Source organism: Aphidius gifuensis, linkage group LG3, assembly GCF_014905175.1.
Source record: "Aphidius gifuensis isolate YNYX2018 linkage group LG3, ASM1490517v1, whole genome shotgun sequence".
NCBI classification, from domain to species: Eukaryota; Metazoa; Arthropoda; class Insecta; order Hymenoptera; family Braconidae; genus Aphidius; species Aphidius gifuensis.
In genome coordinates this window covers 17,101,433-17,128,903 of record NC_057790.1, presented here as the reverse complement: position 1 = coordinate 17,128,903, position 27,471 = coordinate 17,101,433, and the positions used below count along the sequence as shown (strand labels likewise).

The window sequence follows — 27,471 nt, the reverse complement described above, 5'->3', positions numbered from 1 at the left end:
TTGAGTTTAGAAAATTTACAAATTTAATATGTGTATTATTTGCTTAAAAAAAAAGAAAAAAAAATTAAATGGAAAAATATATTGATATGGCAAGGTGTACAAAAATATATAAAGCCTAAAAAAAAAAAAAAAAAAAATCGACAACCAGTTATTTTCTTTTTTTCGTAGAATTATATATTTATCTTAAAATAATTTTAAATAGCTGTATGAATATTAATAACAACAATCAAAATTTTGATTACAGCTCCAACAATTTTTTTCGATAAAAAAAAAAAATAATTTCTTATTGCTCAATTTAAATGACGTAATAATTAAAATTTTCGTTTAGGCCTTATCCAATCTTCCTTGATCATATCACTAGCTTTTTCACCAATCATAATAATAGGAGCATTTGGATTACCACTAACAATTTTTGGCATTATTGATGCATCAGCAACTCGTAAACCTTTAACACCATAAACTCTTAATCTTGAATCAACAACTGCTGTTGGATCATTAGCTGGTCCCATTTTACATGTACCAGATGGATGATATATTGTAAATGTAAAATGTCGTATGGCACATTCCCAATAATCATATGAATTAAATAAATATTTTTGACAACCTGGCATTAATATTTTTAATGGTCTTGTTCCAAATCTTTGAAATGCTGTTGTATTTGATAATTCCATAGCAATATTAATTGCATCAACTAATATATCCATATCTTTTTTATGTGTAAAATAATTTGGATTAATATCTGGATATATTTTTGGATCTTTACTTTTTAAACGTATCCAACCAGTACTTAATGGTCTTAATAATAATGGTAATAACATGTATGTTTCAGCATCATGTAATGGTTTATACATTGTATTATAAACACTATCACGTAAACCTAATATTTTTTTAATTTGTTGACCACCATCAGAATTAATTGAACTTGGTGTAAAATGAAATTGTATATCTGGCCAATCAATTGATTTATCATTATAACGTGAATTAACAAATGCAATACCTTCAACACCAGATGATGTCATTGCACCACGTTCATTTAATATATATTCAATTGCTGTTGGAAAATTTTGAAAACGTGATTTTTTAAATGTCAATGGTTCATCAATAATATATGTTAATCCACCAAGTCCAACATGATCTTGTAAATTATCACCAACTCTTAAATTTGATAATACAGGAATATCAAATTCTTTTAAATGTTCTTTTGGACCAATACCAGATACCATTAATAATTGTGGTGATCCAATTGCACCAGCTGATAATATAACTTCTCTTCTAACTTTTATTATTATTTTTTTATCATTTTTTAATAACTCAATACCTGTTACACGTTTATCTTTATTAAATAATAATTTTAATACATGTGAATTCATTGTAATATGTAAATTTTTACGACTTTTAACTGGACGTAAAAATGCTTTAGCTGTTGAACATCTATTACCACGTCTTATTGTTGATTGTGTTATCATAAAACCAGTTTGATTATCACCATTAATATCTTGATTTTTATAACCCAATTGAATACCAGCTTGTAAAAATGCTATTGATAATGGTGTTCTCCATGGTGATTCTTGAACAGTTAAAAGACCTCCTGTACCATGATAAGGACTATTTGCTAAATATGGATTACGATTGTCCTCGGATTTTATAAAATAAGGAAGTACATCTTTGTATGCCCAGCCTCGATTACCAAGTTTTTCCCAATTATCATAATCATTTCTAAATCACAAATTAAATATACATTTATATATTTAACAAGTTTATTTATTTATTTTTAATTTAATAATGATATTTTATTTTTTTATTATCTTACTTGTTACCACGAACATAAACCATGGCATTTAATACACTACTACCACCAAGAACTTTACCTCTTGGCCAATTACAACGATCACCTTGCATTGCTAAACAATAGGCTGATGTTGTTGGTGGTGATGTTTGATATTTCCAATCAAGTTCTGACATTTGTGTATAACCAGCCAATGCTGGAATATCAGATATTTCATTTTCATCACCACCAGCTTCAACAAGTAGAACAGTCCAATTTGATATTTCTGATAATCTTGATGCTATAACTGCACCAGCACTACCACTTCCAATAACAATAAAATCGTACATTCTGAAAAGCTATATAATATAATGAAATTATAACATTGATTAATTTGTAATATTAAATTTAATTGACAATTTACCTCATGAACATCTTTTGGATGTGATTCTGGATCTGCTGAATTGTATTGAAAATAAGTTAAACTAATTGCAATTAAAGGAACTATTGCCCATCCTAATATTGATCCACCAGTTACTAAACTTATCATTTCCATTATTTTATTATTTTCAAATGTGTGGGTTTTTTTTTATTACTTGATTCATCAATAAATTATTGAAATTTATTATCTAAAATAAAAGAATTCTCTTTCACATAAATTTATTCAATTTCGATGTTAATAATTTAAATACAAATTGTTAATATAATTTATATATTAATTTGAATTATTGAGAACGATTAATTAAATATTAAATTCATCTGCAAATTATTATTGACAATCAAGTAATTGTATTTCAAGACCAATATGTACAGAGAAAGTAGGACACTCAACGAAATTGTTTTATTTTCTTTTTTTTTTTTTTTAAATAAAAATGACAATTAATAATGTTAAAATAATAAATTAAAATGTTGATAAAAGGAAATTACTATTTATAACAAAAAAAACAAATAAATTGTCACAATTATAGAAATTATTATACAAATTAACTCACTGTTGTTTTAAAATTGTTGAAATTTTTTTTTCTTTTCATCTACATTGAAACACTTTGATAAACATATTTATCCACAATTTAAAATAATATAATTTTTTAAAATTTTAATGAGCGTTTTTAAATTTAAAAAAAAATATAAAAATCAAGAGTGCAATATTTTTCATTACTGATATCAAGAAATACGTGCAAAGTCTGAAGGCAGTATGGTGAATGCTTCAGGTGAAACCACATTTTGTCCCCACTTTTTTTGCCATTATACCAACATGAAAATATTGAACATTACTGCATTTCATTAAATATATATATAAATTTTTTATTCATTAACAACAAAAATCAATAATTATTATTTCATCTTGTATTTTCATTTACTTTCACCTATTTAATTCTCTTCTTCTCCTTCTATAATTTATCAGAGCATAAAACGAGAAAAAGTATATGGTTTTTTTTTTTCTATTTTCAAATAGTTTATTTACACTTTATAACTATTTATTTATTTTTAATAAATTAAAGTAATAATTATTGTTATAAAATAATAATTATAAATTGTTTATTAAAATATATTTAAAATAAAAAAAAAAAAAAAAAAAAGTTTTCTTGCACAACTTTCATGATTGCAAAGTTGACTACTTTTGCAGACGCTTTCTCTATATATTCTTAGGTCAACGTGCGATTTGTTGGTCCTGCACATATGTACATTCACTTGTTGTATATTATATTAAGTATCTGACAATCTTTGAGACAAGTGTATTTGTCCTAGTTACAATAAATGAATAGCTTACATTATGACCTTGACCCAAGATCACTACAAGTACAACGAGTATAACACCTGATAAACAATAATATATTTAATTTATATATACTTTTTTTACAATCAATATAATCATGTTAATTATTCAACCACAAGACAATAAATACCTGCATGCTCATTAATATATTGTCAATAATTTATAGAGTGAAATTTAATTTCTAATTGTCATTCATTAGCTGTGTTGATTTTTCAATTAAACTTAACAAAAACTTTATATTATTATTATTCACTTATACAATAACTCTCAATTTTTTTTTTTTATTATTATAATAATAATTACATATTATATACAAATTGTATTATAATAAAAAACTATTATTATTTTATTATTTTAACCGCAAACTATAGATTATTATTTAAATTAATTATATATTTAAAAAAAAATTTTTTTATCGTTTTTAAATTTCTCAATTATTATTTAATGTAAACAAGAATTTTTAAAATTAATTAACCATTTAAAATTTATGTCATTAAAATTAATTTTCGATAAAATGAGAAATTTTTTTTTTCATTATTTAATAATAAATTTATAAATTTTTTCTTCTTACGAATTTGGCTCTTACTAAATCTTTTTTTTGTTGATTTTTTTTTTCTTTTTTTTGTATTTTTAAATTAAAAAAATATATATTGGCAATAATATTATGACTATCAGTTTGGATTGTGTAATATTTTGTTTTTTCTATTTATAAAGCTATGGCTTTTCGTTGTGACACAAGATATTAAAAAAAAAATAAATAAAATGCACATCATTTTATTTTGACAAGGTTTTCCTGAATATTATTTTTTGTCTCATTCATTCAATAGATGTCTATAATTATTTTTAATAAATTTCCATTCATTTGAATAACTCAAAAAACCTAACTGAGTTATTTAAATTAACTTTAAAATATACTATATATTTTTCTATGAGAAAAATATTTTTACATAAATAATAATATATGATTAGTTTTTGAGTTTATTTGATTATTTTTCTCGGTAATGTTGTCTGTAGTAAATTATAGCTGCGGTATATTTATATAATATAAAAATATTTTAACTATTTTTTTATTATTCAATTATTCAAAAATTACCTGATTATTATTTATTAAAGTACTATAAATTTAAGTCTACTATTTTACATTTGTTTTGATTTGAAAATAAAAATTCCATTAAATTATTTATTTATAATTTCACGAAGCACCAGAAGTTGTATTTGAATGACTTCTTTTGAAACGTTTTAACCATTGATCTTTGATCATGTCTGATCCTTTTTCTCCAATCATAATAACTGGTGCATTGATATTACCATTTGTTATTGTTGGCATAATAGAAGCATCAATAACTCTTAAACCATTAATACCATGTACCTTTAATTGATGATCAACAACAGCCATTGGATCACTTATTGGTCCCATTTTAGCTGTACAACTCATATGATAAATAGTCATTGTATATTGTCTAATAACACAATTCCAATAATCATCAGTATAAAGTGGTAAATGTTTACAATTTGGAAGTGGTTTATTATGAAAACGTGCACCAAATCTTTTCATTGTTGCTGTTTCACCAAATGCAATTGCTGCTTTAACACCCTCTCTAAGAACATTAACATCATCTTGATGTGTTAAATAATTATGATACATTAATGGATAATCAAGTGGATTTTTTGTTTTTAATTTTATAAAACCTTTTGATTTTGGTCTTAGCATCATTGGAAATACACCAAAAACATCACGATTATTTATTTCACTAAATATTTCATTATAAAATTCATCAGTTAAACCATGTGCATTTTTAGCTTGTGTACCACCATCAGAATTTGTTGATGTTGATGTTATCATAAATTCAATATCAGGCCAATCATCTGTTTTATTAGCATATTTTGTTGATATAAATGCAACAGCTTCAAGACCAACACTTGATGTTAATGGTCCATCTTCTGTTATTGTATATCTTAATACTGAATTAACATTAACTAATCTATTCATAACAATTGATACTGGATAATCAATTAAAAATGCAATACCACCAACAGCAATATGATCTTGTAAATTTTGTCCAACACCAGGTAGATGTTGTATTGTATTAATACCAACATCATTTAAATGTTTTGCATCACCAATACCAGATAACATTAATAACTGTGGTGAATTAATAGCACCACCAGATAATATAACTTCTTTTTTTGCATATACTGTATGTAAACGATTGTCTCTTATAAATTGTACACCATTAGCTCTTTTTGTTAATGGATCAATTAGTATACGTGTTACATGACTCCATAATGATAAATGAAAATTTTTACGTTGATGAATTGGACGAATAAATGCTTTTGCAGCACTACATCTTGTACCACGTCGCATTGTAAATTGCCAAAAACCAAAACCAGTTTGTTGATCACCATTAACATCAACAATATCATAGCCCATTTCTTCACCAGCTTGTACAAATGCAACACCCAATGGTGTATTGTATGGTGCATCTTGAATTGTTAAATATCCTCCTTAAAAATAGAAAACAATTTACAATTTTTTTTATTTAAATAAAATTATAAAAAATTTATTATCATCATTTACAAGATGACAAAAATTTCTAAATTAAATATCAAACAGAATTTTTTAACGATTAATAATCAATTATCTAATAATAATAATAATATTAATTTGTATATAAAAATTATTAGTTAATTAATGAAAAAATTTATTAAAAGTCGGCCAAAACTATTAAAATCATGTTAATATATTCCCAATTAAAATACTCGCGTGTGTGTGGTATCAATGTAAGATTTGATTTCCGCATATTAAATCCATTTATTATTAAATAATAAATAAAAAAAAAAAAACGATGCTCATTTGCTTCTGGATTTTATTGAATTTCTCAATATTTAATTCATTTTTTTCTTTTTTTTTAAAACAACTTTCGAGAGTTTTTTTTTTTTTATATATATGAATGATCAAAGTTCTTTGAAAATTAAAGATAACAAGTTGTTGTTGTGTGTGTGTGCCATAACGTATTACAAAATGTTGAAATATATTTTTTAAATTCGTTAATTACATGCAGTATTATTCTTCCTAATTTTATATAAAATTATTTTCAGCACGAAATGTCACTGTAATCTTTTCCCCATTATAAACATTTAAATTTTATCTTATCACAAGTTGTCATCATCATGATGTTTAATAAATGCCAATAATAATTTTTTAATATAATGAAAAGAATAATTAACAAGTCTATTTATAAAATTAAAAAAAAATTAACATTACCTGTACTGTGATATCTCTTGTCACGAGCAAGATATGGATTTCTTTGATCTTCTGATTTTTTAAAATACGGCAAAACATCATCAAAACTCCAGCCTGGATTACCAAAACTTTCCCATTGATCAAAATCTCTACGATTACCACGAATATAGAGCATTGTATTTAGCACACTTGAACCACCTAAAACCTAAAAATTTTACTTGTTATTAATTTAATAAATTAACACACATATAAATACAAATACAAATAAATAAAAGAGAAAGGAATTAATAAATAAATTTAATATAAAAGTAGTTTATGCATTCGACAAGCATGACATTGAGAGAGCAAGTTCAATTACTGCGTGTGAAAATACTAGAACAGGTATATTGCATAATATACTTTTATCTAATACAATGCCTAGAAACTAGTGACTTTGGAACCACAATAAACAGCAAAAAAATAATAAAAAAAAACTCTTTATAATTTCAAGAGTATATTAATTTTTATTAAATTATTATTAATTTTTTTTTTCAAACTGTTTACACAACGTAATAATCGTTCATGTCTATTACAAACGGTGAACTTTCATCAAGTTACTTCATCATGATTATCAATTATGCACGTATCATTTGATACAATTGTAATAGCCTATTTATAATATTTAAATTAATATTTATATTAATTTTATTCTTTGAAAGTTTAATATATATAAATTTATTTTGTTATTTTCAAATTGTTTTAAACCGGTTGTCATGTTGGCAAGCACCCAAAAAATTATAATACATGCTTTCACTTGATTCACATGATGAACATGATATTTTATTTAAAAAATATCAACTACTACTACTTTTGATACTATTAATTTTAAATAATATAAATTTTTTTTTATTACCTTTCCTCTTGTCCAACAACATCGTTTATCAATCATAGCTTGACAAGCTGAATTTTGTGGTTGAGTTCTATATTTCCAATCAATTTTACTTTTATGCAAATAAAGTGATAGCATTGGTACATCTGTTATTTCAGTTTCATGACCACCAGCTTCTAATAATAATACATTCCATTCTTTAATTTCACTTAATCTATTTGCAACAACACTACCAGCTGAACCACCACCAATAACAATAAAATCATATTCAGTATATAAATTTTTAGTAACATGTGGATGATTTTCTGGATCCATTAAATCATAATTAAAATATGCCATTGCAACAATTAATATTGGTAATATTGTTAATTTACCAATACCAATAAGCAAACCAGCTGCTTTAATTGTTGTTGTTATTGCTGCCAAAATAATCGCCATTTAAATTAACTTTTTTTTTTTTTCAACTTTTTTATTTAAAGAGCAATTTGATAACTTTCCTTTTCATCAGTCAAACACTAACATACTCATTCTGCAATACATCGAGTATTTAGGTCACATTTTTTTTTTATTTTTTTATTAGTACTACTGTCTGCAACATAATATATTGCAAAATATATAAGCGTTTTGCACTATTACCCCCTGTCAACTTTATTTTTTTTATTTTTATCTAATCACTTGATAATCATTCACTTTATTAATTGATTTTATAATATTTTTAATCTTCATTTTATTGTCTTCAATTTCAAGGATAGATCATTATTTTTGACAATGAAATTTTTTAATTTTCTTTAGTGTTTACAAGCTGGATGACTGTCTTGTACTGACGCCCTTCTCACATTTTAATAGACTCCTGAAAATAAATTCCCCTCCTGTAACTGAGAATTTAATATTATGAAATCGACAGTTTGCAAAAGCCGTTACTGTCGCAATTTAATATCCTATTTATTTTACGTTATAGATGTTTTTTTATTTTTTTAATTTATTTCTTAATTTATTTATTTTTTTTTTTCATTCGATTTTTATGAAATTAAAAGTCAATTTTTAATAGATAGAAAGACAAATTGACTAGTCAAGTATGAATCGTTCTTGTTAAGATTTATATATATTGAAATTTTTTAAATAAAAGTAAAAGTATTTATTTTTAAAAAACATGTTGAACCTTTTTTTTAAAAACATATTACAATTTGTTGATTCTTTAGATATCACACATTTTTGTATTTTAAAATTCTATTTTCTAGAATTTACTGGCCCATCCTGGATTTATGTAAAATAGCTATAGTTTTTTTTTCTTTTTTCTTTTAAAATACCTAATAAAATTTTCGTATATACATGAAAGACACGACTATTTTTCTTTTAATGTCATGAGCTCATAAATTATAGATTAGATATCATTCATGAATAATTAAAATACTTAAAAACGACATCAAATGATATAAATAATGTCATTTAAATTGTTTAACACTGTCGTAACTATTTGAAAATAATTAAATCAAATAAAAAATAAATAAATGACAATAATAAACAATAATAAAAAGTTTAATTTATTAGTTTAATAATTACTTACTTATTTGAAAGAAAATTTACTTGTTTATTTGATAATACTCATATATATTTGCAATGATATATTCGAATGACAATAAAGCACATGGTTTTGGCCTTTTGAATAAACGATTGCCGCCCAGATAATATAAGTCAGAGTGAAAGCGAATGACTGAGAGCCAAAGTATTTATGTTGCCAACGTCATGCAGACTTTTCTCCTACCACTGAGTCCTCATGATGAACACCGGAATTTAAACTTAGAATGTTACTTTGTCCTTTTTTTTTTTTTTTACATTTTGGCATTATTTAAATATTGACGTGTTATATTTTATATTATTTTATTCGTAGTTGTACTTTTTTCATTAAAACATTCTTTAATTTCTTTTTTTTTTTTTTAATTTTTCTACGTGATTAGTAAAATAAATAAATATATGTTAATAACTTTGTTGAGAATAATTTTTAAATATTTTAATAAATGAAAAAATTCATTGTGTTGTTGTTGTTGTTAATAAAAATATATTATTATTGTTTTCAACAATCAAACTGACATGAGAATTTGTATCTTTCACTAGTCGATTAATTTTTCTACAATTCAATGTCTCAGATAGAAATCTCGGTCAAAATTGTTATTTTATATTGTGTTGATTATGCTTGGATATAAGCCTCTTTCCAATTGGTATCTAATCAGAGTGAAAATTCTGAATATCATTAATAATAGTTTAAAAAATTTGACACTTTAAATTAATAATAAAAAGAAAAAATTAAAATTAAATTTCTCTCGGTGTGGCAACTATGAATATTTTATTTTGTTTTGCAAAACTAATTAATTGAACAATATATATATATTATGAATAAAAGCAATAAATATTATTAATAATTAACATGTGATTGTCTAACGAAATATGGCTATCAATACAACTGACATGCAGTTTTATCGATAAAAATTAATTTCTCTAATTTTGTATAACACTTTCTTCTTATTTTTTTTTTTTTCAATGTATGATTATGTTTTTGAGCTTTAATGAATACTCATAAATAATGATGTAGCATTTTTTTTATTCATTCGAAAATCCTTTATAAAGAAGCTGTTGTTGTTGTGGTTGTATTTTTCGGGTAGACAGTCAAAAACTTATTGACCTTTATATATAGTCTAATATCACTTGCTGACGATGACTATCCTAAAGATTTTTTTTTATTTTCTATTTAAACAATCAACATATTATTTTTACATTCCCTTCCATGTTTTCATAATCATATCAGATGCTTTTTCAGCAACCATAACAATAGCAGCAGTTGGATTTGAATTTGGTACAGAAGGAAAAATACTAGCATCAGCTACACGTAATTTCGAAACTCCAATAACTCGAAGTTTTGGATCAACTACAGAATCTGATTCAAATTCTGGTCCCATTTTACAAGTACCAGATTGATGATTTTCTGGACCAGTTTGTACACGAATTAGACAATGCCAATATGCATCAGATCCAAAATAATGACTGAAAAAAAAAAAAATCATATTAAATTAATTATTATCCATAAAAAAAAATAATAATAATGATTACTTTGAACATTGTGGAACTGTTGGAGTCTCTAATCTTAAATCCCAAGCTTTCATACTTGCTGTTTTTGTTAATTGTATAACTTTTTTAATTCCCTCAAGTAAAACTTTTAAATCTTGTTCATCAGTAAAATAATTTGGATAAATAAGTGGTGGTTCAAGTGGATTATTTGATCGTAATTTTAATAAACCTTTTGATTTAACAATAACAGTTGTTGGTCGTGCAACAATTTCACGTCTCATTGGACATATTCCAACTTGTCCATTATGACATTCTTTTTCAAGACCAAGCTTTGGACATGTTGAACTAAAACCATCAAAAAATACTTGTATATCTGGTACTCCTGGTGTTGTATAATTACTTTCTAAAAATGCTGTTACTTGTGTTAATCCTGTACTTGCTAATGGTCCTGAACGATCAGCAATATATTCTTTTACTGATTTTTTTGTAATTGTTTCATAGTATGAATCATTAATACTCATTTTAATTCCAACAGATACATGATTATGTAAATTTTTACCAACTGGAAGATTTTTCCATACTGTTATTCCTAATTTTTCTAAATCATTTTTTGGACCAATACCAGATGATAATAGAATCCGTGCTGATCCAATTGCTCCAGCAGTTAATATAACTTCTTTATCAGCTTTTATAATTTTTTTAATTCCTTTATTATCAATTAATTCAACACCAATAACACTATCATCCCATTGACATTTAATAAGTTTTGTAACATATGCATTTTTAAGAATTTTAAGATGTTTTTTATGTGCAATTGGACGTAAATAAAAACGTGATGTTGTACCTCTTTGTCCACCTTCTGTTATCATTGGTGCAATCATAAAACCAGTTTGTTTATTTCCTTTTAAACCAGAAGTTTTATAGCCCAATTCAGCAGCTGCATTTAATAAATATTTTGTAAATGGTGGTCGATAATTAAAATAATTAATTTTCAATAATCCATCTCCATTTGTTCTTGAAAAATTTGATTCTGATGTCATACCAGGATATTCTGTATTTTCTGCACGATCAAAATAATGTTCAATTTCATCATATGACCAACCTGTATTGCCATTTTGTGACCAACGATTATAAATTTCTGGATGTCCTCTTACATACATCATTCCATATAGCCCACCAGTACCAGAAATCATTTTTCCACGTGGCCAAGTACATATTCCATTTGTTTCTAAACATGCTGTTGGATGTGGTTGTGTAGGTTCTGTTTTATAATTCCAATCAAGACTTGAATTAACTGCATTAAATGCAAAACCAGGAAAAGATGTCATTGTTGGTTCTGATGGTCCAGCTTCAATTAATAATACTTTCCACCAAGGTTCTCGATCAGCTAAACGACGAGCAATTACTGGTCCTGCTACACCAGCTCCGACAATTATAAAATCAAATCTATCAAAATAATTAAATAATATTTAATACTTTTTAATAATTATTTATTATTTTTTTTCAATCTTACTTTTCATTTTCATCAATATCATTAGTTTCAGCTCTTCGACAAGAATCAGATATTTCACAACTAGCCATCATTGTCGTTTGTAGCATTAACATAAATGCAGAAAAATTTTTACATGTACTTTCTATAAATCTGGTGTCTTGAAAATGACACTGATGCCCATTTCTATTCATCATATCACAAGCCAATGAGCTACTCATCTCTGGCATCTAATAAAAAATCCAAATATAAAATTATTTTTCAATATTAAAGTACGTTTTTTTTTTTTTGTTAAACAATGAAAAAAAAAATCAGCTTGTTATTAATTTATATTTATTACATACATCGTAATGTATTTCACTTAAATTCATGTTGAAGAATCAAAATTCGTTTGAAAACTGATCTGAATAAATCTTGGACTACTTTTTAAATATCAACAATTTTTTTTACTGTTGCCTTGACATATATGATTATACCCGCATTGAATAATTATTCATATTTAAGGAATACAAAGAAAAATTTAAAAAGAAGACCTTTGTTAATAACAATCAAAATTCAAATAAATTTTTTATAATAAAAAATTAACAACCTTGTTGTATTTCGAAAGCCCCTCTTTTTTTTTTTTCTCAAACAAATAAAATAGTAAATTTATATATAAAAATAAAATTACAGATAATTTATTCAAAGCTTTTGAGCTTCTTAATTTTTTGTAAATGTTGATCAATAAAGATAAACGAAAATTCCAGCTATAGATATGTTATTTGAATAAAAAAATATATTATTTCAATACATCGTTGAGCAGTATAATCTCAAACTAGATATGGTTTATGTAAATAAGATGTGTTTGATGAGTTTAGGTATTATTTTATTTTATTGGCCCCAAGATGTACATAATTTAAATTGAATTTTATTTTATTTCAAGGTCATGACGTATAGCTTGCTTTATTTCCTATATACTTTTCATGAAAAATACTTTTTAAATTATAATTTTTTTTATTTATTATTTATCCGGGAAAAATGGAAAAAATTGACATTTCGATGTCATTGAACTTTCTGTCAAATGATCATAACTAAACGGAAATGACGAAATGATAATAATAAATTATAATTAAAAAATTAATAAACTATAAATATTTAATTCAAAAAAAAAATAAAAAATTATAATTTCCAATATATGAACACACTTTTGTCAATAATCCTTGAACACTTTTTTTTTTTAAAAAACCAACAATTTTTTTAATTGTTTTTCATTAACATTTAAACAAATAAAAAATAAAAAACTTGTTCTTACCCAATTTTGATAATGAGCAACAGCGGCAGCACTGACCAGAAAAAGACAAAATATTTTACGTGTCACCATATCGTTAAATACACGTGGATCTGTGATAATGTAGCTAGAAAAGATATTAATGTTACAACGATACCATATTCAGAGTCAAGAATCTCACTGTGAGTTGTGATTCATTATCACTTTTGGAGGGGTTGAATACGTTGTCACTGAGAGCAGACTATGTCATTAACGGATGCAACATATCTGGTATAACCGAAACTTATCAAAAAGCTGATGATAACTTTCCATATACTGTGCGGACTCGACGATGTCGCTGGTCATCATGATCTCCACGTTTGTACTACATCCCATTCCCTTCGCCACAATTTTTATATATACATATATATTTGTTAGATGTATTTTATATATATACTTACTATATATAAATTTTAAAAACTTGGGTATCAACAAAGAATGAGAAACGAAATCAGCAAAAATTGGTCAACTTTCTTTGCTGATATTGCCGTTGATCGTCCTCTTTGTGACTCTAAATAATCATCCACGTGCCACATCTTGTTTAAACTTTTTTTTTCTGTATTAAAAATTATCCTTAATTCTATTATTTTTCTATCTATAATTTTATATTATTATATGGAATTTTAGTTGAGGAAAAAAAAAAAGAAAAGAGTGATTATATGATGATGATTATTTAAAGATCGAATTTAATCATACTTTTATGATAATTAATTTAATATGGTAATATAAAAATTAAATTTCAAAACACAAATTAATTCAAGATATATTGAAATTTATTTACAATTTTTTGATTATTTTTATACAAAAAAAAAATATATATATATATATATAATAGATACAAAATTCTTGAATAAATATTGTAAAGATAGTCAGTACGTATACAATGTACAATATATAATTATATTTAAGTTTCAGTCTATTTTGTATAAAAAAAAAATTAATTTAGTTTGTCCATTTAGTGGATACATTATACATGATTATTAATTAAAAAAATATCAGACGATCAACGTCAAAATAATATTTGGTTAAAAAAATAAAATTATGCATTTTGTTTTAACCAAAATTCTTTAATCATGTCTGAGCCTTTTTCTCCAATCATAATAATTGGAGCATTAGTATTACCTGATACTAAATTTGGCATTATTGATCCATCAATAACACGTAAACCATTGACACCATAAACTCGCAATTGTGGATCAACAACAGCTTCTGGATCCCAACTTGGTCCCATTTTACATGTACCAACTGGATGATAAATTGTTGCTGAATAATGTCTAATCATACATTCCCAATATAAATCTGTATATAAAGAAATATGTTTACATCCTGGAAATGGTGATGGATTTAATTCACTTCCATATTTTTTAAATGATGCTGTTCTACTTAATGCAACACTTATTTTAACACCTTCAATTAATGTTGCAATATCTTCTGGTTCTTTAAAATAATTTGGATATATTAATGGTGGTTCAAATGGATTTTTACTTCTTAATCTAATGAGACCTTTACTTTTTGGTCGTAAAAGCATTGGTATAACACTCCAACTATCTTTATTATTAATTGGTCCAAATACACTGTCATAAAATTTTTGTGTTAATCCATGTACTTTTCTTATTTGTCTTCCACCATCTGAATTTGTTGAACCAGATATAAAATGTAATTCAATATCTGGAAAATCATCAGATGCATTAACATATTTTGTATTAACAAATGCTAATCCTTCAACACCACCAAGTACAGTTAATGGTCCATCACCAAATACAGCATAACGCATAACTGCTGATACACTATGAAGACGACTTTCTACCATTGATATTGGTTGATTAACCATAAATGTTAAACCACCAAGACCAACATGATCTTGTAAATTTTCACCAACAGCTGAATCAACAATAACTGGTATACCATGTTGTTTAAGATGTTCTTTTGGTCCAATACCAGATAACATTAATAGCTGTGGTGAATTAACTGATCCACCAGATAATATAACTTCTTTTCTAGCTCTAATACGATACATTTTATCTTGACGTATCATTTCAATGCCATATGCTCTTTTAGTTATTGGATCAATTAATATTTTTGTTACTTGTGCATTTAATGCTACATGAAGATTTTGACGTAATCTTGCTGGACGAAGAAAAGCTTTTGATGTTGAACAACGACTTCCACCACGTACTGTACCTTGAGCAATCATGAAACCAGATTGATAGGCACCATTAATATCACGAATTTCATAGCCCATTTCTTGACCTGTGTAATTTAAATTATTATGAATTTATTTACTTTAAAAATATTTTTTAGTTTATTTATTTTTAAATTAATTACCTGCTTCAACAAATGCCGTAGCCAATGGTGTTCTCCATGGTGCTTCTTGTACTGTAAGATATCCACCAGATGAATGATAAATTGTATTTGTCAAATATGGATTTTGATTGTCTTCTGATTTTTTAAAATAATACAAAGCATCTTTTGAACTCCATCCTGGATTACCTTGTTGTTCCCAAATATCATAATCTCTTCTATTTCCACGTAAATAAAGCATGTAATTTAATACACTAGATCCACCTAATACTTTTCCTCGTGGCCAATTACAACGAGCTCCTTCCATTGCTAAAATTTCATTTGAAAAAAAACCATAACAGACATCCAAATCATCATCATCATCATGGCTATTATAATATTTACCTAGACATGCATCTCCTTGAGGCTCAGTTTTATATTTCCAATCAAGTTTTGTTAGCTGCAAATATCCAGCTAACAATGGAACATCAGATATTTCCGTTTCATCACCTCCAGCTTCCAGTAATAATACATTCCAATTTCCAATTTCTGATAATCTACTTGCAACAACAGCTCCTTAAAAACAAAACAATCAAAAAATAAATACATTTTATATTTTAATTATTGATTGAATTATCATTTACCTGCTGAACCAGCACCAACAACAATAAAATCATATGTTGGATGTAATAGCTCTGAAGGCATGTCAATTGGTTGTGATTCTTTATCCATAATGTCATACTGAAAATATGCCAGGGCCATTGCCAATGCTGGAAAAAACCATCCCAAACTACCAGACGCACTACCAAGGGCATTTGCAATTGTCGATTCAACACCCATGGTACCTCAATTTATCTGCAAAATGAAAATAATATTTAAAAAAAAAAAACAGTAATAAATTAATGATTAAAAATATAACCGTTATGTATTTAAAAAAAAAAAATGAAACATGTTTTTTGTAAATTATTATTACTTGATTATTTTGATGAATTTAATATATAACTACTACACTCGAAAATAGTTGATCGTCTTCCACGAGAATTGACAATCAACTGGACTAAATACACAGTGATGTCTTCACAAATCCCTACAATAATATTGATGCATATATGAGGACAGTATTTTGAGTATGGAGTGCTCAGTTAACCGCTATTTTTAAAAATGCTTATTGAATATAAATTGTCATTTATATTTGTATATATAAAACTTTCAATCGATTAAGTAATTATATTAGTCACTGGTTATATCGTGGATCCATCCACGTATCACATTTTATTTAATTAATTATTTTTATTTATTAATTAGTTTATAAACAAATAGCTGATAAATTAGTAGAAAGTATATGAGTCACCAAAAAAAATAATAATTTTAATGAAATTTTAATCTAATATTAATGATTTTTATTAATGAAAATTCAAATTAAATTTAACCAACCTTTATTAATAGCCAACACAATAATTTTATTATTAATAAATTTTTAAAAAATTTAGTATTTGTTTTGAATTTTTATGGAAAACCATGACCTTCTAGAATCAACGATTGACAAATATCTACTGGTAAAACGTGGAGTTTTGTATAACGGGTCATTGGCATCCCACTACATTTATAAACATCTTTTCCGCCTCTCTTTTCACTCCTTAAAATTATTATTCTTCTTCTTACGTGTTCTTTACTGTAGCGGTTATCGCGTCAGACAGGAAAAACCGGTCTCATCCTTAAAAATATTTATGACCATGATTTTCAAAATTTTCTTGTTGAAAAAAATATAAGAAAAAAACATCTCAAACGTAATAATTTTTAACATAAAATTTAGTAACTTATAATTTACAAAATTTCATTTAAAAAAAAGAATAAAAAAAAACCACAAAAGATGTTGGTAAATAAAAAAAAGTATTTGATAATTATTTTTGATGTCAATGTTTTATTATATAAAATTATATACATCATCAAAAAAAGCAATGATCCTGTAATTTAAAAAATTTTTGCGGTAGATTTCTTTTTACAGTACTTGACCTAGTTTTAATCAACGTACAGATGACAGACTTAACGTTCACTCTTTTCTAACGTGTTCACTGTCACGTATACATCTAAATTAAAAAAATAATTCACGTATATATATTTTTTGATGCAATAAAATTTTGATTAAAAAGAAATCAACTATAAACTAATATATGTATTTATTTTTGATGATTTTAGGAGGATGCTGTGGTTCATCAAAAAAGAAAACAATTGTTGGAGGTTATGCATTTTGTTGGTGGTTTGTTACTGATGTTCAACGTTTGTCATTGGAAGTAATGACACTTAATCCAGTATGCGAAAGTGTTGAAACAGCTCATGGTGTACCATTAACTGTAACTGGTGTTGCTCAGTGTAAAATAATGAAAGCTGATGAATTATTACACACAGCTAGTGAACAATTTCTTGGCAAAAATGTTAAAGAAATTAAATCAACAATATTATCAACACTTGAAGGTCATCTTAGAGCAATTTTAGGTATGTTTTGGAATCATTATTTTAGATGATATTATTTTTTTTTAATTATAATTCATAAATTTGTTTTTTTTTTCTGTATTTTTTTAGGAACATTGTCAGTTGAAGAAGTATACAAAGATCGTGATCAATTTGCAAATTTAGTACGTGAAGTTGCTGCTCCAGATGTTGGTCGTATGGGTATTGAAATTTTGTCATTTACTATCAAGGATGTTTATGATAATGTACAGTATCTTGCATCACTTGGTAAAGCACAAACTGCTGCTGTTAAACGTGATGCTGATGTTGGAGTTGCTGAAGCAAATCGTGATGCTGGAATTAGGGTATAAATTATAATAATATTCATTTTGTTTTTTTTTCATATTAATAAGTTAAATATTTAATATTTAATATATTATTAACAGGAAGCTGAATGTGAAAAAGCTGCAATGGATACCAAGTATAATACTGATACAAAAATTGAAGACAATGCAAGACTTTATCAATTACAAAAAGCAAATTTTGATCAGGAAGTCAATACAGCTGTAAGTTAAATATTTGTATTTTATTTTAAACAATGTTGAAAGCTATATTTATATGCGATAAGAATATTATAAACGAAAGTTTTTTTTTCAAATGAAATACACGTCACGTATAAAGTTAACATGTTCAAATTTATTTAAAAACATACGTAATAATTTCGCAAGTAAACACAAGTTCAAGATAAATTCATGAGTGAAAGTAATTTTAGTTAGTTTATTTAATAAAATATATATTAAATAAATAAATTTGTATTTTATAGAAAGCTGAAGCACAATTAGCCTACCAATTGCAAGCAGCAAAAATTAAACAAAGAATAAGAAATGAGGAAATTCAAATTGAAGTTGTTGAAAGACGCAAGCAAATTGAAGTTGAAAAACAAGAAATTTGCAGAAAAGAACATGAACTTGAAAGTACTGTTCGTTTACCAGCTGAAGCTGAGCATTATAAAATTGGTTGTATTGCTGAAGGAAAAAAGTAAGTTTGTATTTTCTTTTTAATTGAAAAAAAAAAGAGATATTAACAGAATTAAAAATTAAATTATCTTAATTTTTTTAGAACACAAACTGTAGAAAATGCAAAAGCAGAAGCAGAAAAAATTCGATTGGTTGGTGAGGCAGAAGCTAAAAGTATGGAAATGGTTGGAATTGCTGATGCTGAAAGAATGCGTCTTAAAGCTCAAGTTTATAAACAATATAACGATGCAGCAATTCTCAGTATTGCTCTCAAAGCAATGCCAAAGGTAATTAATTGTTTTTTTTGTTTTTTACTTTGTGTTAATTTATTATTGTGTTAATTTATTTAATTTGAATTTATTTTTAATATTTAGATTGCTGCTGAAGTTTCTGCACCACTTGCAAGAACAGATGAGATTGTTTTACTTGGTGCTAATGACAATATTAGTGGCGATGTTGCTCGTCTTGTTGGACAACTTCCTCCTGCTGTTCAAGCACTCACTGGAGTTGATATATCCAAGGTAAATTACATTATCAATTTAAATACTAATAAATTATCTTTTAGATAATTAACAAACAAACAGTCTCATTAATTTATTATGTTTATATTTTTACAGGTTTTATCAAAACTTCCTGGAGCAAGGTAAGACTCATTAAATCTTGAGCTAATAAAAATTATTAAGCCATCATTTTTAATAATAAATTAAATACAATTATTTATACTTTTTTTTTCTTTTTTTTATTGCAGTGACATGACAAGAAACAGTAAATTAATCAAATAAATAAAAGAAAATATATTTTCATCTTTTTCATAAACTTTTTTTTCATTTCTTAATTTTTTTTTTTTTTCCTATGAAAAAAATTAACTACAAATTGGTGTTAATTAAATCCTAAAAGACATTTAAATAATAATAATAATGAGTATACATTACAAAAGTAATTGTATAAATTTCAAAAAAAAAAAAAAAAATAGAAAAAATTTTATCTGTTAGTAATCGAAGCTGATGTTATTGCTTCATCCATTTTCGAGCTAATAAAACTTTCAAATTTAATCAACCGTCCCTAATTAGACAAATAATTAGATATTATTTTTGACCATGGTGTTCACCATTAGTTAGTAAAGCCTTAAAACAATTTTTCAAGCTTAGAAAATGATGAAAAAAAAAAAAGAATAATATCTCAAAAATAAATATCCCATCATTGCATAAATATTTTCCAAATTTAAAAATAAAAAACATTTAAAATTTGATGACCAATTAAATTTTGAAATAGAAAAACATCATAATATATATATTTTTTTTTGTATGAAAGAGAAAAAAAGAAAATGTTAAAAATGAGTTTAAAATATGATACATCAGGTTGAAGATAAAATTGATAATTAAGACAAGACATTACCAGTAAATAGTATTGTTAAATCTTTATCTTCCTTTTTCGTACGTCTGCGAATTACAAACAGTACAAAATCATATTTACACTTAATTATCAAACAATTTTTAATTATTATTTCTTTTTTTTTTTTTCTCGTTTGAAAATAACACTAGATGATCCAATGCACAGTTTTATCGATTGAGAATATTTCTTTAATTTTTTTTTTTCGTTTTAAAATCAATTACAGCCTTGTTAGATAATTAAAAATAGGCAATTTGTTTTGAGAGTTGATTTTTTAATAATCGAGTGAATTGATTTTTCCGTGTTGAAAGTGATTTGCTAGATTTTCTATACATTTTGAGTAAAAAATTGATTGGTTTAAGTAAAAAGATATTAAAAAAAAATAAATAATTATTCAAATAAACCATGCTATGAACCAATTTATTTTTATCATTAGTACAAATAAATATTTTACTCTTAAACTTAAGTTTTGTTCTATTTTTTTTTTTTTTTTTTTATACTCGAATGATATTTAAAAAAAAAAAAAAGAAACAAACTCATAAACACGTATTCTAGTAAAAAAAATATAAAAATAAAAACAAAGAAAATTAATGTGTCCAAAAGTAATTTGTAATATTCCATTTTTTTAATTGCAAATTATTATAATAATAAATTATAATATATTGTAAAAATTACTTTAAGTTTTTCTTGTTTTTTTTTTTTAAGTTAAAAAAAAAACACCATTTTTACATTCAATATATCTACAACTATGTCGATTATTAAAAATTTGATTCAATGTTTAATCAAATTAATTGAAAAAAAATCAAATAATACACGAACAAAACAAAAAACATTATTATAAGATTGATTGAATTCAACAAGCTGATTATTTAAGTAATTAAATAAAATAAAAATATTAATTTATGAATTTTTAATTAAATATGTGTTGGAGGTTGATTATCTCATAAAGTAAAAATATTATTAATAATTAATTAACATTTTTCATAGTATTTCAACAGCCATTGATATCATAATTTAATTATTTTTATTTTTATCGAAAGTATTTTATAAAGTACAATTATTTAACAATAAATAAAATAATATATTTATCACACTAATGCCAATTTTCAGCACAACATAAATTAATATTTTTAAATATAAAAAAACAGAGTGTAAAAACATAAATGATTTTATAATTATTATTTAATTATTCAGTATTAATTTGTTGTTAACAGGTGTGAAAATTTCATAATATTTTTCTTCCATTATTTGTCAGCTTCGATTGAAAAATACACAATTATATATTAATTTTTTCTAAAATCTTTTTTCATCTATGTTTAAAACTTTTACACAAAAAAAAAAAAAAAACTCACTTGCCAATGAATTAATAAATAAATATACAATGATAAATAATAATTTGAAAAAAGGCAAAAAATATTAATGAAATAATTAAATAAAGAAAAATTGTAAATCAATATTTTCATAACACATTGTTGATGATAAATGTCAATATATAAATTATAGCACATGCGAGATAAAAAAACTATTCAATGATAAATGAAAAAAATTAATAACAAGAATGAATTTTTTAAATTTAAAAAATATATAAGTAAATAGTCTATCGCATACTTGGTGAATTGTTTTAATGATCAACAAGTCGAAACATTACAGTTATCTAGTATTGTATAGAGCATCGATATTTTTGAAAAAAAAAAAAAACGAAAAATATATTTGGAATCATAAAAAAAGTTAATAAATAATAATGAAAATGTTGATAAATCAATCATAATTAAATAATAAATATAATAATGCAAATCAGGTGTGTATTATCTGTAGAATAATAATGTTTCAATCAATTGTGCTTAAAAAATATGGAATTCAATGAGAAAGTAATGGATATTTTTAATAAATGGATCATCAAATATACTATTTAATTATTTAATTTTTTTATAGATAACATGGATAATAATAATTAATTCATTAAATTGAATTAAGAATAAAAGTTCCATGTATTTTATTTGTGTGAATGTGTGTGTTGAGCAATGTGAGAGCGCGTACCGTAGAGAGCTCACTCACTCGATCGAGTTGATTATAAAGAGTTACAATCGGTCACTTTTTTTTTTCACTTCAATGCCGATTATTAATTAATTTCTCTGATGATATATGTTATTATTATTTTTTTTAGTTAGAGCATGTTATAATCTATCATAATTAACAAAAATAAACATATAAATCAAGGTAGAAATATTTTTAAATTATTTAAACAATTAAACTTGTGATTTGCCGTGAGTTAAATAATTTCAACAAAATCGCTATTACCATGAGTAATTCATCTGATTTTATTGATATTTTTTCGCAATAATAATTATTTTATATTGTTTATTATATTGATGATAATTGTTTATTAATATTTTGACAATAAATATGTCAAAAGTTATGATAAACATTAAAAAAATATATTGTCAATTTTATAAATTCACATAAAATAGATAAATTAATAAAAAAGGAAGGGATTGAGTTTACGCGTTTTCGCTGATTGGTCGATTGTTAAAGTCCACTTGAGAGGACCAATAGCGTGAGTGGGTTAAATTTATATAAATTGCGACACAAACGGCACAATTTCATTGTGCCGCTGTTCCTGACCACGTCAACATCTTTTCTACTGCTCCCCTGGACCACTGCCGCCTGGACTCCTTGCTGCGCTTGCTGGCTTGCTGCTCAGCTGGATTTGGCACAATTTGGCAAAGGATTTTTGGATTCGCCGAGTATAGCCGAGCCAAGGCATCCATGGACCGAGCAAAACCGAGGACTAGAATTGCCGATTGGAGTAAATTTGGACTGCTATGTTTTGGTTTTGACGTCGGATTATCTTCGGTGACATTCCGTAAGTCAATATTTATTTTATTGTGTTAGTGAATTCGCGTTTTTGTTATTTTTTTAAATTTTTTTAACCAATTTACAAAACTTAAAAACAGTGTTATATTTTATAATTTATTAAAATTTTTTTCTTTTACATTTAAATTATTTTATTATTATTTTTATTAATAATTAGTTTATTTTTTTTTTCAAATTTAGTTTAATTTTTTTTTTCTACTTTTTTTTTTGTGTAAAATTTTTAGCAAATTATCATTATTATTATATTTTAATAATTAGTTCGTTTATTTATATAGGTAATTATTTAGGTGATTATTTTTTTTAATTTTTTTTTTAATTTAATTTAAAAATTTTTGTTGAGATTTTTTTTTCTTTCTTTTTTTTTTTTTTGGGATAAATTTTTTTGCAAATAATAATAATAAATTAAATTTAATGATCAGTGAGTTTATTTATAATTATTTATTTATTTTTTTTTATTTATTATTTTTATTTTGTGAAAACTAAAATGGCTGAAATACTTAGTTAAGATTGTCGCCACCTAGTGGCGCAGTTGTCGCTTGGCTTTTTCAGAGTCAAGTCACACGCGCGATATCGGTCGTAATTTTTCACTTATTTTAGTAGTTTAATTGCGTTAATTAATTATTTTTTTGTGCTAAATCGTTTCCTTGATCTATTGTTAATCTAGTGAGTGATAAATTATTGCCGGGTGTCAGTTATTTTACCCAAAAAATGGATATTGTTGACGACGCTTGAGACAAAGGCTTTGATGTTGACAAAGGATTTTAACAAAAGCAGTTTTAACTAACTAAAAAACTATTAATTAATGTTTAATTATTAACAAAATCGTTATTTACGACTTGTGAAATGAGTTAGTGCCAATTTTCAATGATTTTGATGAAAAAATATTAACATTTACAATTACAGAGCTGAACAAAGAAAAAAAAAAAAAAAATGTCACAACATTGTGACACAATATGGCGGAATTGTGAGTAAATATTGTGTTATTAAATTATTTTTAATTTATTTTCTACATATTTTAATATAATTGACGTGTTTTTTATCATTAAATAATAAAAAAAAGAAAAAGACAAATTTTGAGGTTAGTTTGTGACTTTTGTTGATAAAGTGAATTTAATTTATAAATAAAAAGTTTTACATTATTTTAATGGCTCAAGGACAGTGATTTAAAGTTGATTTATTTATTTTTTTTTAAATTAAATTATGCCGGATAATAATTTTACTCGTTAATAATAATTTAAAAAATTTATCAAACAAAGCGTCGTTTGGATTTTGCCAGTGTTCTCTCTGAGACTCGATTTTGACCGTGTATTCAATTTTTTTTTGTTCGATTGTTATTTATTTATTAACAATATTATTCTAAATTTTAATTTACATACACACTGGCATTGTAGCAAAAAATAAATAAATTGAAACGGTTCTTATTGTTGTTAATGATTTACAATATATTCACGTGACGTTTATTGAATTTTTATTGACATTAATTTTTTTTTAATGAGTTTAAAAAACAGTTTACACGTAGTTATCAAAAATGATAGATATTTAATATTACAAAGCTAATCGGGACAATAATTAGACTGTAGTTCAATAAAATCTAATAAACTTTCTGCTTAGTTTTGATTTTATTGAAATAATTAAATTGAATTTGTCGTTGGCGTCAAAGTTCTAATAATGAATAGTCACAAGTTAAATTTAAAAATACCTTTTTGTTACGGTGATAGTACGTGAACTAGTTGTATTATATAATGACTAAAAAAGTAGCTAACAAGACTATTAAATTGACTTGAACCATTAAAAAAAAATAATGATATTAGATCGTATTTATGTTATGCTTCGACAATGATGAATCCTTGATGATGAAAAGCATGTTCTTTATTGTCTCTATCCTCGAGTGTTATTAATTTTATAAAATACCAAATTTTAAAAATTCAAACACTACATGACCTATCTAATATCGAGTATCAGTGATAATATTTTATCAATAGTTTTTGATTTTTTTGTGCTAAAAAAATCAATAGCATGAAATATTGTTGGTGTTTATGTTTCAAATGTATCAATACAAGTTATCTTTTAACTTCAGTTACATCAATTAAAATAGTTTTTAATTAAATTAGAAAAATATACATTTGTCTTTAGTCAATGTTTAATATTAATCGCGATACTCAATTTAAAATTGTGATATGACGATCCGAGTGAGTATCAATTTGTGAGTGTGTTTCTCTTTGTCAACATTTATTTTCCTTCGTCGTGTTGAGCCAGAATTTACTGCCACTGATGAAAGCTAGTAGAGAACATGCTATCAAAATATACAGGTACATTATCCACAACGAATTTACGATTTTCTTTTACACCTGACGACCACCCGTTTATTTTGAATTAATAAAACAATTAAAAATAACATAATTACATTTTATGAAATATTAAATTTTAATAGTAATTTTTATCAAGTTAATTAACAATTTAATAATTAATTGGTTTATTATTTTTTGTTACAGGTGTTGTGAAAAAGTTTAGTGTAGTGTTAAAGTTACAAGTAGTGATTGTGTGTGAATACCTGTTGCTGGTGAAAAATCATTATGGGCAGCAAGACGCTTGGGAAATTTGAATCACATCTGCCAAAAAGGTAGGCTTTTATTTGCTATAAATTATCAAAAAAAAAAACTTTGATAGTTCAAGAAATAATTCATCAATTAGTATTGATTAGTTTTTATTTATAATTTTTATATTTAATTTAATTCTTCATCCACTTGTATTTGTTTCTCGTATGAACAACCTTTCATCTGTTGTTTTTTTTTAAATGTCAACATTATTAATAATACCTGTTGTTGATCAGTAATAATTTCTTTTATTCAATGATCCTTGTGATGCCTCACATATCACATAAAAGTTTCAAAATTATTTCTTCATTCGTATATGGAAAAAAAACATAAAAGTTTTGCTTATTGTTTTGTTTTCTTTTGCTCTTATTGGTCTTCATTGATTTTATATGGAAAATTAGAATATAACATTATCAAAAACAATAATAATTAGATTTTTTTTTAAATTTTTATTATAATTTTTATCTTTTTTTTTTTATTTATTTTTCATATTACAGCAAGATAAGATAGTATTTATATGTACAAAGAAACTACATCACTAACTTTCTGTTTGTTTAATAAAATTAATACACATATTTATATTATATATCTATATATAATTGGTACCATTATTAAGTTATTCTATTTACAAGAAATATACAATGTTAATGTACAGTTATTGATATTCACTAACAATGATTATTATATTGAATACTATTACACGTTTATCTGTGATCATTCATCATTACATCTAAAATTATTATTATTTTTTTTATTTATTATTTCCACATACGGACTCTTTATAAATTTTAACTCACAATTTTTTTTTTTTTTTTCATCTACTGGTCTTGATAACTGGCTAATGATAGAAAATTTTTGTTTTTTTTGATAGTAGCAAATAAAATACACATTTATTCATTTGTAAGTTGTCGAAAATAATTTTTAATTAAATGTCATTAATTGGAGCACCGATATTAATTTGATTTTTGCTCTCATTTGATTCTTCATCATTTTTTTAAATATAATTTTATCTTTTTTAATTTTCTTTTTTTTTTTTTTTTTTTTGTATATAATATATTTGCTCTTTTTGTTGATAATAATTATGAAAATTTATGGATACAATGAAAATAAGACATTGTAATAAAAATTTCAAATAATTATTTTCTTTAATAATGATTAATGATTATCAATACGTTTGTTTTGTATTTTCAAAAAAATTCAAATAAGATGCATTACTTTTAATTAAAGAAAAAAAATGTTTGATTATTTTTTTTGATCTTTTTCACAAATAGATTTTTCAATTGAGCTTGTTTTCTTTTTAAAATTCATCATAGTATTGAATAGAAGCGTGAATTAATAATTTTAAAAAATCACTCCTTCAA

The 27,471-nt window shown here is 24.6% G+C and overlaps 6 protein-coding genes across 10 annotated transcripts in view; 2 read left to right on the top strand and 4 right to left on the bottom strand.

Moving 5' to 3' along the window:
- The window catches only part of LOC122852250 (flotillin-2), a 31,279-nt gene extending 10,410 nt beyond the window's left edge, over positions 1-20,869 (top strand). The window contains exons 1-9 of one of the 2 annotated variants that reach the window (XM_044151946.1): positions 17,798-17,898; positions 17,986-18,282; positions 18,370-18,602; positions 18,684-18,803; positions 19,061-19,275; positions 19,357-19,540; positions 19,628-19,774; positions 19,871-19,896; positions 20,002-20,869. In XM_044151946.1, coding sequence (XP_044007881.1) covers positions 18,084-18,282; positions 18,370-18,602; positions 18,684-18,803; positions 19,061-19,275; positions 19,357-19,540; positions 19,628-19,774; positions 19,871-19,896; positions 20,002-20,035 — 1,158 coding nt within the window. In that variant the 5' untranslated portion in view covers positions 17,798-17,898; positions 17,986-18,083 and the 3' untranslated portion in view covers positions 20,036-20,869. Of the gene's footprint in view, positions 1-17,797; positions 17,899-17,985; positions 18,283-18,369; positions 18,603-18,683; positions 18,804-19,060; positions 19,276-19,356; positions 19,541-19,627; positions 19,775-19,870; positions 19,897-20,001 lie in introns of those variants that run through there. The other variant, XM_044151945.1, reaches the window with a different exon arrangement.
- Positions 250-3,247, bottom strand: LOC122852249 (glucose dehydrogenase [FAD, quinone]). 2 transcript variants are annotated; one of them, XM_044151943.1, is made up of 4 exons: positions 2,758-3,247; positions 2,190-2,394; positions 1,811-2,124; positions 250-1,716 (listed from the first exon to the last, which is right to left on the bottom strand). In XM_044151943.1, the coding sequence occupies exons 2-4, from the start codon at positions 2,319-2,321 to the stop codon at positions 312-314; spliced, it is 1,851 nt and encodes a 616-aa protein (XP_044007878.1). In that variant the 5' UTR covers positions 2,322-2,394; positions 2,758-3,247; the 3' UTR covers positions 250-311. The 2 variants fall into 2 exon arrangements, with proteins under 2 accessions (XP_044007878.1, XP_044007879.1); XM_044151944.1 differs by lacking the exon at positions 2,758-3,247 and having other exon boundaries at positions 1,811-2,116; positions 2,190-2,305.
- On the bottom strand, positions 4,122-9,499 carry LOC122852247 (glucose dehydrogenase [FAD, quinone]). The gene is made up of 4 exons (XM_044151939.1): positions 9,219-9,499; positions 7,679-8,529; positions 6,808-6,991; positions 4,122-6,047 (listed from the first exon to the last, which is right to left on the bottom strand). Exons 2-4 carry the CDS (start codon positions 8,090-8,092, stop codon positions 4,735-4,737), a joined length of 1,911 nt encoding a protein of 636 aa, XP_044007874.1. The 5' UTR covers positions 8,093-8,529; positions 9,219-9,499; the 3' UTR covers positions 4,122-4,734.
- Positions 10,341-13,783, bottom strand: LOC122852246 (glucose dehydrogenase [FAD, quinone]-like). 2 transcript variants are annotated; one of them, XM_044151937.1, is made up of 4 exons: positions 13,495-13,783; positions 12,228-12,433; positions 10,757-12,160; positions 10,341-10,690 (listed from the first exon to the last, which is right to left on the bottom strand). In XM_044151937.1, exons 1-4 carry the CDS (start codon positions 13,561-13,563, stop codon positions 10,420-10,422), a joined length of 1,950 nt encoding a protein of 649 aa, XP_044007872.1. In that variant the 5' UTR covers positions 13,564-13,783; the 3' UTR covers positions 10,341-10,419. The 2 variants fall into 2 exon arrangements, with proteins under 2 accessions (XP_044007872.1, XP_044007873.1); XM_044151938.1 differs by lacking the exon at positions 13,495-13,783 and adding an exon at positions 12,548-12,765.
- LOC122852248 (glucose dehydrogenase [FAD, quinone]) lies at positions 14,384-17,395 on the bottom strand. 2 transcript variants are annotated; one of them, XM_044151940.1, is made up of 5 exons: positions 17,224-17,395; positions 16,434-16,644; positions 16,195-16,365; positions 15,835-16,119; positions 14,384-15,759 (listed from the first exon to the last, which is right to left on the bottom strand). In XM_044151940.1, the coding sequence occupies exons 2-5, from the start codon at positions 16,627-16,629 to the stop codon at positions 14,549-14,551; spliced, it is 1,863 nt and encodes a 620-aa protein (XP_044007875.1). In that variant the 5' UTR covers positions 16,630-16,644; positions 17,224-17,395; the 3' UTR covers positions 14,384-14,548. The 2 variants fall into 2 exon arrangements, with proteins under 2 accessions (XP_044007875.1, XP_044007877.1); XM_044151942.1 differs by lacking the exon at positions 17,224-17,395 and adding an exon at positions 16,763-17,057.
- A 5,137-nt stretch (positions 20,870-26,006) lies between the features above and the next one.
- LOC122852241 (gamma-aminobutyric acid receptor alpha-like) overlaps positions 26,007-27,471 on the top strand; it is a 53,681-nt gene continuing 52,216 nt past the window's right edge. The window contains exon 1 of the mRNA XM_044151928.1: positions 26,007-26,136. The gene's annotated coding sequence lies outside the window, so the exon portion shown is untranslated. The remainder of the gene's footprint in view (positions 26,137-27,471) is intronic.

Bases quoted from the DNA above. Each gene is read 5' to 3' on its own strand.
- LOC122852249 (XM_044151943.1), bottom strand. From the start codon at position 2,321: ATGGAAATGATAAGTTTAGTAACTGGTGGATCAATATTAGGATGGGCA. The intron at 2,125-2,189 runs GTAAATTGTCAA...TATATTATATAG, and splicing joins ATCCAAAAGATGTTCATGAG to CTTTTCAGAATGTACGATTT. The intron at 1,717-1,810 runs GTAAGATAATAA...TTTGTGATTTAG, and splicing joins GTTTATGTTCGTGGTAACAA to AAATGATTATGATAATTGGG.
- LOC122852247 (XM_044151939.1), bottom strand. From the start codon at position 8,092: ATGGCGATTATTTTGGCAGCAATAACAACAACAATTAAAGCAGCTGGT. The intron at 6,992-7,678 runs GTAATAAAAAAA...TAAAATTTTTAG, and splicing joins GTTGTTGGACAAGAGGAAAG to GTTTTAGGTGGTTCAAGTGT. The intron at 6,048-6,807 runs GTAATGTTAATT...TCTATTTTTAAG, and splicing joins CAAGAGATATCACAGTACAG to GAGGATATTTAACAATTCAA.
- LOC122852246 (XM_044151937.1), bottom strand. From the start codon at position 13,563: ATGGTGACACGTAAAATATTTTGTCTTTTTCTGGTCAGTGCTGCCGCT. The intron at 12,434-13,494 runs GTAAGAACAAGT...ATTTTTTATTAG, and splicing joins TTGCTCATTATCAAAATTGG to ATGCCAGAGATGAGTAGCTC. The intron at 10,691-10,756 runs GTAATCATTATT...TTTTTTTTTCAG, and splicing joins ACAGTTCCACAATGTTCAAA to TCATTATTTTGGATCTGATG.
- LOC122852248 (XM_044151940.1), bottom strand. From the start codon at position 16,629: ATGGGTGTTGAATCGACAATTGCAAATGCCCTTGGTAGTGCGTCTGGT. The intron at 16,366-16,433 runs GTAAATGATAAT...TTTGTTTTTAAG, and splicing joins TGTTGGTGCTGGTTCAGCAG to GAGCTGTTGTTGCAAGTAGA. The intron at 16,120-16,194 runs GTAAATATTATA...ATGAAATTTTAG, and splicing joins TCAAGGAGATGCATGTCTAG to CAATGGAAGGAGCTCGTTGT.